Below are 12490 nucleotides of genomic sequence, written 5' to 3'. Positions count from 1 at the left end.
TAATGTAATGATATATGCCACAATCTTTTTACAAAGAACAAATCAAGTTCAACACTTTCGGCACATTTTCAACTCATCATTTATTAAACACTAGAGATGACGCTAACCAAAAGGGTTATTTTCGAACCAAAAGGGTTATTTTCGAGAATGTCGGATCTCGTTCTCGTTTGTGTTCGTGTTCATGTTTGTGTATGAACATAAAATTGGGATTTTCTCCTCTGGTCTTTTAAGTGAAGAAGACCAGAATGAACAGAATGATGAACAACATTAGCAGAAATATTATTATCATTATTTGGCCCTTAGCGCCAGCCTTCTTCATAACTATAGCCATTTTCTTCTGCATTCGGAAGAGCCAAAGAGTAGACGAGCAACACATTCAGGTCAAGTTTCGGAAAAATAATAACAAAAGACCGAATATTTGATATTTCTGATTGCAGGTTGTGATTAAGAATTACCTGAATAAAATCCAGTCGGTTTTTCGTACTGTCCATTTCGGTACCCAACTCATCTAATATCTTCTCCTGAAGCACCAAGGCATTCAAATTAGGATGTCAAATGGACAACACCGAACCTACACGAATATCGGAAGGTATATACCGACTACAGTTGCAACTCACCTGTGCAAGAAGTTCTTCATGTATCGTAAGCCCGACTCCTCCAATTCTCTGGACACTTGCGCTAAGCTCATCCAACTCCTCATCCTGCTGCCTACAACCATGAGTTGATAACAATAGGAAAACTAGCAAAATCGGAGAAGAGAACACATCGAGAGCTCATAATTAGAAACGAATACGAGGAAAACGAGAAAACCCTACTTTATAAGAAGCATTTGTCTATCTGATTCCGATTCTATAAAGTCATCGTTATCTTCTGCACTATAGTGGTTGGATATGTCTGCTTGCTGAGAATCTGGCAGTCTCATCAATTCTCGACGGATAACGCTTGCACTATTATCATTCTCTTTTCGAGCTCCAACAGCTTTCTTCACATCAGCCACCTTATCGAACAAAATAATTCATAAAGGCCATCCATTAATGGGAAAGTTTAAGAACAATATTAGCCACTTGTTAACCAATCCAAATTTTGTATGAATCAGAAATTCGTCATTTATAATAACATATTAACAGGACAATCCCGGCAATGCGACGGTTATTAAGCATAAAACGATTCAATTAGTAAAGCTTGAAGATTTTTGCGTGCTAGTAGAGCACATCTGTTCTTCTTCCGGCTTAAAATGCTACCCAAGCACCTCCACGCTGGCCGTACACCGTGGTAGAATGACTCCGTTGCTGAATATATCCTCGTACATAAATAAAATGTAATGAGACCATAAAACGATACCTGAATACGAGCATTGGCGGTCCATCTCCTCCGGCTTTCAAGCTCAACTTCATCGATACCATACCAAGAAGGATCTCTAGCTGCCACCGAAATCGCTTTATCCAATTCATCCACCTTCCTATCAAGAAAGAATCATAATCAGCAATCGAAATCGAAATCGAATCAAAATATCAAAAAAGGTTGTTCAATTAACCCATAGAAACAATGCAAAACAAATCATCCAATATTTTTACCCATTTCAAGGATCCAATCAAATTAAAAAACACTTAATTATAATACCTGCCATTGGATGCTGTCACAATTAGCAAGGAGATCTTTTGTGAGATGAACTTGCTCACCAGTTCCAGGAGGAACTCTTTCCCATTGATGAAAACTTACTTGCAATTTATCGATCTAAAAATGAAAAAAAAACCCAAAATGTCATCTAAAAATACAAACTCCCATTTCCCAAAAGAAGAAACAATCATCAACGAGATCAAGCAATCGATTTCTCTAACAGGAAAAGAACCAACTTACAGAATCTTGAATCTCTTCTTTGACGATATAAAATGGATCTTGTGCTTTAGACATCTTATAAGGAGTGGAATTAACTTGAATCCTGGAAATGTCGAATGGAAAAAATTATGGATAATTCAGGTAAAGAAAAAAGTAAATTTTTTTGATGGATTCTTACCCTTGGCACCGATCTGAGACAGACCCAGAAGGGCGATCGGTGTTTACACTGTTTAAAAAGGGTAAAACTAAAGAGCAAATAAATGGAATGTAGGAAGCCAATTTGGTTAACGAAATGTATGATTATAAATAGGAATAAAAGATTATTCGAGAATAAAATTAATATTATGTTTTCTGTCTCGTTAATTTAGTAGAAATGTAAGATTATCGTGTTTGGTTAAAGAAATAAAATATTATTAGAACGTATATTTGATCAAATTGTCCTTATTATATATTTATATATTTTCTTTAAAAAATTTAAATTCATAAAATTTATATATTTTTTTTTACAAAATTAAAAATATAAAAGAGTTTAATGAAAGAGTAAAATTTTATTTTAACCCTGAACTTCATATAAAATTTTAATTATAGATTTTTTTGTAAATCTAAAATAGTTTAAGGATAAATTTGTAATTTAACATTAGTAGAATTTTTTTTATTCAATGATAGAAAAATGATATTTTTGAAAAAAAAATTAAGGGTATTTTAGTCCAAAACGCCGGTAATTCAACAATACCTAAGAGAAGGGGTAATGACATTCCCAGTAATATACCCCAAAAAATTCACTATTAGTAATAAAATATTAACGGGAATTAGATTCCCGGCCAACCAAACGGGGGAATGTGGATTCTATTCCCATGGGAATTCCACATTCCCCGAACCAAACAGCCCCTAAAGTAAATTTGGATAAGAATAATGCAATAAAATTATTTTAACGTTTATTGTCAAATTTGTCCGTATTTTTTTTAAATATTTAACCATTAAACTTTCATTTTGAGTAAAAAACATCTTCGTTTGATGAAAACTGTTAGTCAATTGACGGTTAACGTATGTTACTAAACAAGCAAAAACATGCGGACTCAGATGCTAATGTAATGTTTAGGTCATGATAAATGATGATATGACATTATCACTTAAGATTTTTAAATAAAAATAAAAATATTATTTTATATATATATATATATATATATATATATATATATATATATATATTTAATATTTTTTATCTAATAAGATGATGACATGCCAATATTTTATTAATAATAAAAACCAACTAAAGAAGCAATAAAAAAGTCTAAAAAGTAGTAATGGATGACAAATAATACGGCGATAAATGAAAATAGGCAAACAAAAGAGCTAAAAACACTAAAAGGAACAAAACAAGAAAAACGATGGTTGGACTTCCTTTCTCTGAAATCTCAGGATGAATACGTTTCGCGAATAAATCACAGAAAGGAAGTGAAAAAACAGAATCGACCCTTGTAGCGACTCCAACCTCAAGTTGTACTACTATGGAGGATCAATCCAACGTCGGTCCTCCACCGCTTGGTTCTCAAGATACACTGATCCATCTTCCACCCAATATATATCTTCTTCACCCAACGTTTTTTCCGTTGACAACAGATGAGCGATCAGATTCCCCGATCTGGGAGTAAATCGATATATGCAGGTATGAAAAGAAGTTATTTTCATCTTTGTATCCAGTATCCAAGTGTTGATTTCTAAATAATCTGGTTGTCCGGATTGTAGTTTTGTTCTAGTTTATTGTAATTACAATAATAATTTCTCTTGGTCCTCTTTCTTGTAAAGGATATCTTGGTTACTAATCATTGTTATATTTTATTTTTTATAGTCATGACTGTATTTATTCTGTCTTTATCAGACAAATGTTTTTTTGATACGATTTTCAATTAATGAAATATCCTGATTATTTTCAAAAAAAATTAATGAGTATATATAATTTGGTATTTTCTTTTTACATTTATAATTTAATGATTATATATATAATTTTAAATTGAGTATTTTATTATATATTAATCATTTTAAATCGTATATAATTTAATTAACAATACTTATATTTATTTTTTTTGTCCTTTATCATAGTCCCTTCAAAACAAATCTAGCAATTGATTTTTGAGACAATTTTATCATGAGAAAATCGCCTCAGTGACCAAAAATGTCTTATAATATACGATTTTAATCAACTTTTTCCGGATTTTCCAAAATGATCAACAAAATCGCAATGCGATCGCTAATTCGCAACGCGATCTCCATTATCGCAAATTCGCGTTGCATTTCGTGTTGCGATAGTTGGAAATCGCGTTGCGATGGTCTACAGTGTCGTTGCGATTTTCCCAATTCGCAATGCGAATAAGTAAATCGCAACGCGAATTGGGAAAATCGCAATGCAATACTGACTATCGCAACGCGATACTGACTTTCGCAATGCGATACTGACTTTCGCAATGCGATTTTCAAAGTTCGCAATAGGTTTTAGTTTCGCAACACAAATTTTTTGGGTATATATCTACGCAGCAGCAACAACTCATAACCTAAATCCCTAAATCGCAACTCATTCCATCTCTATCTTTCACTCTCTCTGGCGACATCCGTTCCTACATCCTTCCCCATCCGGCAACAGGTCTTAGTTTCGCAGCTCGTTTGTTTAGTAAATTAATTTACAACCATGAAATCATCTAATGTTGATCATGTTTGGATAGATTTGTGTTTTGGAGGGTCATGGGAGAATGTTCATGGTGTTTTACAATATATGCCTTTACCCATGAATCTTCAACTAAAACTGTCATTAAAAAAGTTAATTTATGAAACTCTAATGTTACGTGTTTCAAAGAAATTGAATTTAGAGCCCCTAAGTGGATTTAGGCTATCTTATCAGAAAAATGGTAAAGTTTATTTGTTAACCGACAATGAAGATGTTGAACGATTCATTGCTTACATTAGTGTTTCAAGTGATGATGTTACATTGTATGTTGTTGAACCTAGAAGTAGTATTGTTGGGTCAGTAGCGGGTAGTAATCAACTAAGTTTTTCTCAAAACCCACAACCTTTCTCTAATCCAAATCCCAATCAACTTTCAGCACCAAATTCCGGTTTTCGTATTGACCAATTAGACGATGATGAGCCAACAGAAAAAATTGTGAGTACTAGTCAGTATTCGAAATTTGATCTTGGTCAATACCCGGACTTTGATATTGGTCAATACTCGGATTTTGATGATGTTTCAGAAGAAGAAACAGACCTTGCGTGTAATGATTTTGATATTGGTCAATTCCCGAATTTTGATGATGAAACAGCCGTTGCCGAGGAAGATGTTGTTGATGATAATGAGGAGGAAGTTACGACTGTGAATGAACATGTTGAACATCCATTCTGTAATTCATATAATCCTGAAGAAGAAAAAGAAGAAGAAAAAGTCCCCGAAGAAAAGAAAATGTCACAAGAGTATAACTGGAATATGCCAGAATTACTTCAGATACCAGAAGAAGAGTTGGTAAAGAAAACAGTTGATTGTTACACAAAAGTTATTCGTATCAAGAAAGATGATTGTTTTGATACAAAGGAAGACTTGAAGATAGCTTTGTATACGAAATGTGTGGAAGATGGCTATCAACTAAAAGTTAACAAATCAAACAAAGATCGTTTCGAAACAAGGTGTATGATTGACAAAAACTGTACGTGGCGTATGATTGCCTTGGGTGGTTTTTTGGCTGAGTTAATGTTTTTGAATGACAGGGTATATCGGGGACATGAAATTATGAATGACATGAATGCTCGGTTCAAGATTAGTATATCATATTCTCAAGCTTGGAGAGCCAAATGTTATGCCTTGGAATTGTTAAGGGGGTCGCCAGAAGCATAGTTTGCCCAACTGCCGGCTTATTGTCACAATTTAAAGCTGAAAAATCCTGGGTCGGTAACTCATATCAAAACAGATAGAGATGGACGCTTTGAGTTGCTGTTTATCGCCATTGGTGCTGCGGTTAGTAAATCAATATAATTCTGTTGACTCATTTTTGTTAGTTACATGCATTTCACATTTAAATGATTATATTTCTTGTGTATATTATTTTGTAGATTCGTTCGTTTATTACTTGCATGCGCCCAGTTATTATAGTTGACGGAGCACATTTGAAAGGTCGATACCTTGGAGTAAACTTATTAGCAGTAGCCATGGATGCTAAATATGGGATATTGCCAATAGCTTACGGGGTTGGCAAATCTGAAACCTCTGATTCATGGACATGGTTTATGGGGCATCTTAGGGATTGCATAGGTCCTATTAGCAATCTGACAATCATATCCGATAGGGCAAACTCAATTGACAACGCTGTTAGAAGGTGTTTCCCAGATGCTTTTCATGGACTTTGTGGTGTTCATTTGTATAGAAATCTAAAATCAAGGTCTGCTGGTATAAAAAAGCACAAATGGACATACTGGAAGGCTGTAAAAGCTTATCGGGAAGTGGATTTCAATAAGCATATAAACTGTTTAAGACGTGTTTTGCCTCAGTGTGCTCAAACACTAGAAGATGTCGGGTTTGAAAGATGGTCAAGAGTACATCAACTTGGAGCAAGATATGGTTTCATGACGTCTAATAGTGCAGAATCAATCAACGCTCTAAGTCGTCATTCCCGGAAATTACCCATTACTATGTTAATGGAGTTTTTTCGAGCCTCTATTCAACAGTGGTACTACAAGAAAAGAAACCATGCAGGTATTATTTCTTTGAATTCGTAACTTATCATATATTTTACTAAGTATTATTTATTTAAATTTACAGGAACATTGGAACATCGTGTTACACCATGGACTGAAAAAAAGATAACGAAACGTGTTGTGAAGTCAACGTCATGGAGAGTTGAACCATGTTCAAACACTTTGTTTGAAGTACTGGATAATAACTTAAATGGGCTTGTCGATCTAAATGCAAGGACGTGTAGTTGTATGAAATGGCAAACATCTGGTTATCCGTGTGGCCATGTTATAAAAGTTTCTCTTCATCTAAACCAAGATGATTCAAGCACATACGCTATGGATTGCTACACTACAGAAGTATATCGACAGACTTATGCCGAGATTGTCTACCCTATTCCACATCCTTCTGAGTGGGACATACCAGATAACTTACAAACAGTTTTGCCACCAGCCATGGACAGAAGGCTACCTGGCCGACCAAAAAGTCACGATCGTATACCGTCTAAGGGTGAAGAGAAGAAGAGATCGACATGTAGTCGGTGCAAGGAAAGTGGTCATACAAGGTTGACATGTGGTTCACTAGTGCCATCACAATCATCTTTTCCTCCACCAAAATATGGATCCTCATCAAAATCCAAAGCTCATATGGTGTCAAGCAAAAGGCAATCAAAATCGCAATCATCTTCAAAATCCCAATCACAACCGGCTTCACCTTTTGGGACCGTTAACTTAGGTGATTTTTAAATGCAAACTTTGTATTATGTGTATTTTATGTGTGCACTTTTAACATTTTCAGTTAGGCATGCATTAGTAACTTGAGTTTGAACATTGCTATGATCTGTTCAGTTGTTATCACTTATTAGACATTCATTTGACTATCGCAACGCGAAAATGGCTATCGCAACGCGAAAATGGCTATCGCAACGAGAAAATCGCAATGCGAAATGAAAATCGCATTGCGATTTTCTCGTTGCGATTTTCATTTCGCATTGCGATTTTCATTTCGCATTGCGATTCTCTCGTTGCGATAGTCAGTTTCGTGTTGCGATAGTCTGTTTTGCCTTCAACATAATGCAGATTGAAAATCAACAAATCAACTATTACATTTCAATCAATTAAACAAGCACAAATAAGAATTATGTACACATCAATTAAACAAATCAACATTTACAAATCATCTTTTACAAATCAATTAAACAATCAAAAAATAATAATAATTCTTATTTCTTCATCAATTATTGAATCAATGAATCAACAACTTTGTGACCCCGTACATCCATTTCACGCAGCTCACTTAAGGATTAACCTGCAGAAACCAAACATTTGCTCAAACAAAGACTTCCTACACATCTAAAACCTACAAACAACAAATTATTGAATTCTAGGTACTTAACCAAACATTTTCAAACCAAAAGGAGTATATATGTTAACAAAACTTGCATTTGACTTACCAATTAACAATGGACACTTTCATAACGCGGATGCAGGTAGGCAACGTCTCGAATATATTGCTCTAGCCATATAATGCCGAAACCACAAGCCTACTGCAGCTCTATCTCTATCGGTGGGAGGTAGAAACTTTGTGCTTCCCGTCGTCAAACGCGCCAAGCACATGCATACGAGAGGACCACAATCCCCTCTGGCTCCCGGCGATTGTTGTGGCGCGGTCTCGTCTCTGACAACTGTGACATTGAACTTATTTGGCTTCTTGTGTCCAGAATGAGTCCAATAATGAATCCCATCCAAGAATTTAGCCAAATGAGAGCTCCATCCCTTGATAATATCTCTCAAATCAGACAGTGATATGTAATTTATCATGCTGTCATACACTATTATCTTCAGGGATGGGAGCTGAAGTTGGACGAGAAGCCAATGACGACGTTCTAAAACAGGGATAAACACCTGCAATCATAAGTAATAATTCATTTATTTGCGCACTTATTTATGAACACCTTTAAAAAATTTAAAAAATAAACACTAACCTTATCGACCTCCCACCATGCAGGATAAAGTTTAGCTTGTCCATTGCCCAACGAAAATGATTCATCTCGTTGATTCTTCAAGTGAACTGCGTGAAAAGCCACCGGCATTATTGTATATCGCGAATTTTTTTATTTTTCCTAAGCTTCCTTATTATTAGTAGACGTGACACCCACGCATCGATATGCTGTTTTACAAAAAAATACATATATTAGTGAATTACATTAATTTTTAAAAAAATTAATCAAAATCATATATAAGACAAATATAAGACTTACCTCCCCATCGAAATAGCCACTGTCTTCAACCCCTAATAGCACACCCCACCAAGACCGATCAAGCAACAAAAACATTTCATCGTTGAGTTTGCTTATGTCAGTGTAACACCCTTGGCTCCGCTCATGTAGATAAAAATCAACTGCGGTCTTAGCCCAAAGGGTATTATCCACAATTGTTTCCGGTAGTTGTCTCCTCTCCACTTTAGATACCGGAAGGGTACTAGCCGATAACTCATACGAGAGCCAACTCTCATCCATCATGTCCGGAACCGGTGGGGGTTTCTCAATACTTCGATATATTACCCCATGTGAATCGGGCTCTGGAATGGTGGGAGGGATCTCTTCAACGATGACAGTGGCCTCTTGAACGGTAGGGGGGACTCTTGAGGGAGGATAGGGGCCTCTTGAACGATTGGAGGGGACTCTTGAGGGATGACAGGTGAGTCGGGCTTCTTCTTGCGAAGTCTTCGCACCATTGGGGTGAACGGAGACGTAATAGCACGTCCACGCCGTCTGATGCATGAACTCCGTCGTGCAAGGAAAACCCGACGTAAAGCATCCACCTTATCGGGCCGCTAAAAAAAATTAATACATAAATCAGTAAATAAACAGACATGATATTAAACAAAGACAAATATGTTTCAAACTAGCATTGTATTCACCCAAGTCATTATTCTATCATAGTTCACAAAATGCTCAGATAACATTCCAGAAGTAAGCACTTATATAAACATTTAAAAGGACAACATATATAAACATTCCAGAAGAAGAATAGTTTACTTTCGCAACACGAAACTTAAAATCGCAACGCGAAAATGACTATCGCAACGTGGAAATGGCTATCGCAATGCGAAATGAAAATCGCAACGACAAAATCGCAATGCGAAATGAAAATCGCAACGACAAAATCACAATGCGAAATGAAATCGCAACGCGAAACACAAATCGCATTGCGATTTTCATTTCGCGTTGCGATTTTGTCGTTGCGATTTTCATTTCGCATTGCGATTTTGTCGTTGCGATTTTCATTTCGCATTGCGATAGCCATTTCCGCGTTGCGATAGTCATTTTCGTGTTGCGAAAGTAAACTATTCTTCTTCTGCAAATTGAAACTTGAATGGATTGCATTACTTCAACCAAAAGACAAAAACAAAACCAAAAACAAATACTAACAAAAACAGTTTAGCAGTATTGGTAGCAACCGAATGAATTACGAGTATGAAAAATCTTAAACTTACCTCGTTGTGTAGAGTATGAACCTCATTCTGCAACGATGCTACCATCTCACGTAGAGCGGCTACCTCACCGCGTAATGTAGACACCTCAACACGCCATGCACCATCGTCTTTGCGTAAAGTACCGACCTCCTCACGCAAGGCATTGACCTCATCACGTAACTCCCCTAACTCATCCCGTTGAGGTGGAGAACAGGGAGATAAACGTCGTGGCATCTTTGCCGGTCGCCTATCTTGCGGTGATGGTGGATAAGAGGCTCGATGATGTGACAGAATAGGTGATGGCTGTCGTTGTGGAGGTATATAGTCGGGTCGATCAGATGATGGCTCTGGGTGAGGTGATAGCTCTGGGCGAGGTGATGGCTCCCGAAGTGGAGGCTGCTCATCAACCGTTCCATCAAAAAAAACGCTTACTAGCTTGCCACCAATCAGTGGCAAGCTCAGCTTCCGTGGGTGTCAGCCTCTGTAGAGGAGTGTTGTCCTCCTAACAATATAAAAGCTCAAACAAAGTTAAACGTGTACTAGTAATAACTTGTTTATAAACATATGGTAGTATTTATGTTAACTTACATTATTTATTGGCGTATACCGTAGTAAATCTTCCCATTGCAAGGTTCGTTTCCTCTTCCAGGAAATAGCCCTGGGAATATCATTTGAAGTTTTTATTGCATATGTCTTCATGGCGGGAAAGGCCTCAAATATCTAAATCTACAAACAATATAATAACAAACATTAGTAATTGTTAAATAATTACTTATAATTTTGGAAACATTATATAAAATTTCTTACCTTAAAGGCCCAAATAAAGCCTGTCAAAGTGTATTTGGAACCATCGCCATGCAAACTTTTTCGATCATCCAAGGCAGACGATAACTTATTCCATGTAGCTTTCCATAAATACGAGCCCCACGGAAACAGGTTCCACGCATTTAGGTCTTCTACCAATTTGATTAGATCATTTGGAATAGGTTGTCTGGCCACTCTGCCTAAAAAGCCGGCATGCAAAAGAATTAGAAGGCATACTCGGACAACGTCGACGTCATCCATCCGAGTAAAACCATCTTTCTTATTCAACAATCTTGTCAGGTCTTCTACGTGTAGATTCGGCCTCTCCAGCTCAGGAAAAACCCGGGATAGCCATGATGGGCGGGTAATGTGTCTAGTGTACCGACCTACATCATCGTGTCTGAAGCGTAGACCGGTGATTAAGCAAAACTCCTCCCGCCCAAAACACGTATACGCCGGTGGAAAATCAAACCATATCTCTTCATCACGACGTTGTATAGTCTCTGGTAGATCGCTAGTCATGGTTTGAAGAAACAAGTTTGTCAACATCGCATCTCCACCGGGATGTTGTACTTTCAGCCATGGCCCGAAGCATGTATCCTCAAACATTTTTCTTTGTGCAGGTGAAAGCTTCGACGCAATTGTTTTGGCCAGGCTGACTTTATTTCTTAAGGTCAATTGAGCCGAATAAAAGTTCTATAAAAACAATAAACATACTAAGTTAGATATACCAAAAACTACACTGTGAAGATATACCAAAAACAATAATAAACATAAAGAGTAGTAGTTTATTCTTCAAACTTAAATTTGCAACACTGTGAATTTCGTATTTGTCTTTGTTTTTTGGTTGAAGTAATGCAATTCATTCAAGTTTCAATTTGCAGAAGAAGAATAGTTTCTGAAAATGAAAATCGCAACACGAAAATGACTATCGCAACGAGAGAATCGCAATGCGAAACTAAAATCGCGTTGCGATTTTCATTTCGCGTTGCGATTCTCGGATGATTTAATAAGCAATCTAAGTGAAATGGTTAATCTATTATTGAAATTACCAGTAAACTTATCATCAATTTCAATATGAAAAACCTAATAATAATGCAAAAATTTCAAAAAGAAAATAATTAAAAAAACTAACCCTCGTTGGTTGATTTGGTTGATTTTCCATTTCTGATTGTGAGGGTGGCTCTGAGAGATGGAGATAGACGGATTTCGCCAGAGATGGGGACGGATTTCGTCGGAGATGGGTGAGAGAGTGAGAGATGGAGATGGGACTGAGTTGTGATTTTAGGTTTTAGGTTATGAGTTGCGATTACGGGATATACTGTGGACGGTTCAGTGTTCCAATATATTAATATTCGTGTTTGGAATTTAAAAATAAAATACTTGGCCATGATACTAATGGCGCTTTGAAAATCGCATTGCGATTATGTATTATCGCGTTGCGATTATGTATTATCGCGTTGCGAAAGTCAGTATCTCGTTGCGATTTTGTATTATCGCATTGCGATAGTCAGTATCGCATTGCAATAGTCAGTATCGCATTGCGATTTTCCCAATTCGCGTTGCGATTTACTTATTCGCATTGCGAATCGGGAAAATCGCAACGACACTGTAGACCATCGCAACGCGATTTTCAACTATCGCAACGCGAAATGCAACGCG

At 36.6% G+C, this 12490-nt stretch overlaps 1 protein-coding gene across 1 annotated transcript; it reads right to left on the bottom strand.

Moving 5' to 3' along the window:
• Positions 1-120: 120 nt before the first annotated feature.
• Positions 121-2092, bottom strand: LOC120152532 (syntaxin-61-like). Its single transcript, XM_039164736.1, has 8 exons — positions 2015-2092; positions 1858-1939; positions 1621-1734; positions 1342-1455; positions 816-997; positions 618-708; positions 456-521; positions 121-337 (listed from the first exon to the last, which is right to left on the bottom strand). Exons 2-8 carry the CDS (start codon positions 1909-1911, stop codon positions 227-229), a joined length of 732 nt encoding a protein of 243 aa, XP_039020667.1. The 5' UTR covers positions 1912-1939; positions 2015-2092; the 3' UTR covers positions 121-226.
• Positions 2093-12490: the final 10398 nt, after the last annotated feature.

Source organism: Hibiscus syriacus, unplaced genomic scaffold, assembly GCF_006381635.1.
Source record: "Hibiscus syriacus cultivar Baekdansim isolate YM2019G1 unplaced genomic scaffold, ASM638163v2 tig00111092_pilon, whole genome shotgun sequence".
In the NCBI taxonomy this organism is placed as follows: Eukaryota; Viridiplantae; Streptophyta; class Magnoliopsida; order Malvales; family Malvaceae; genus Hibiscus; species Hibiscus syriacus.
This window is presented reverse-complemented; position numbering and strand designations above follow the sequence as displayed.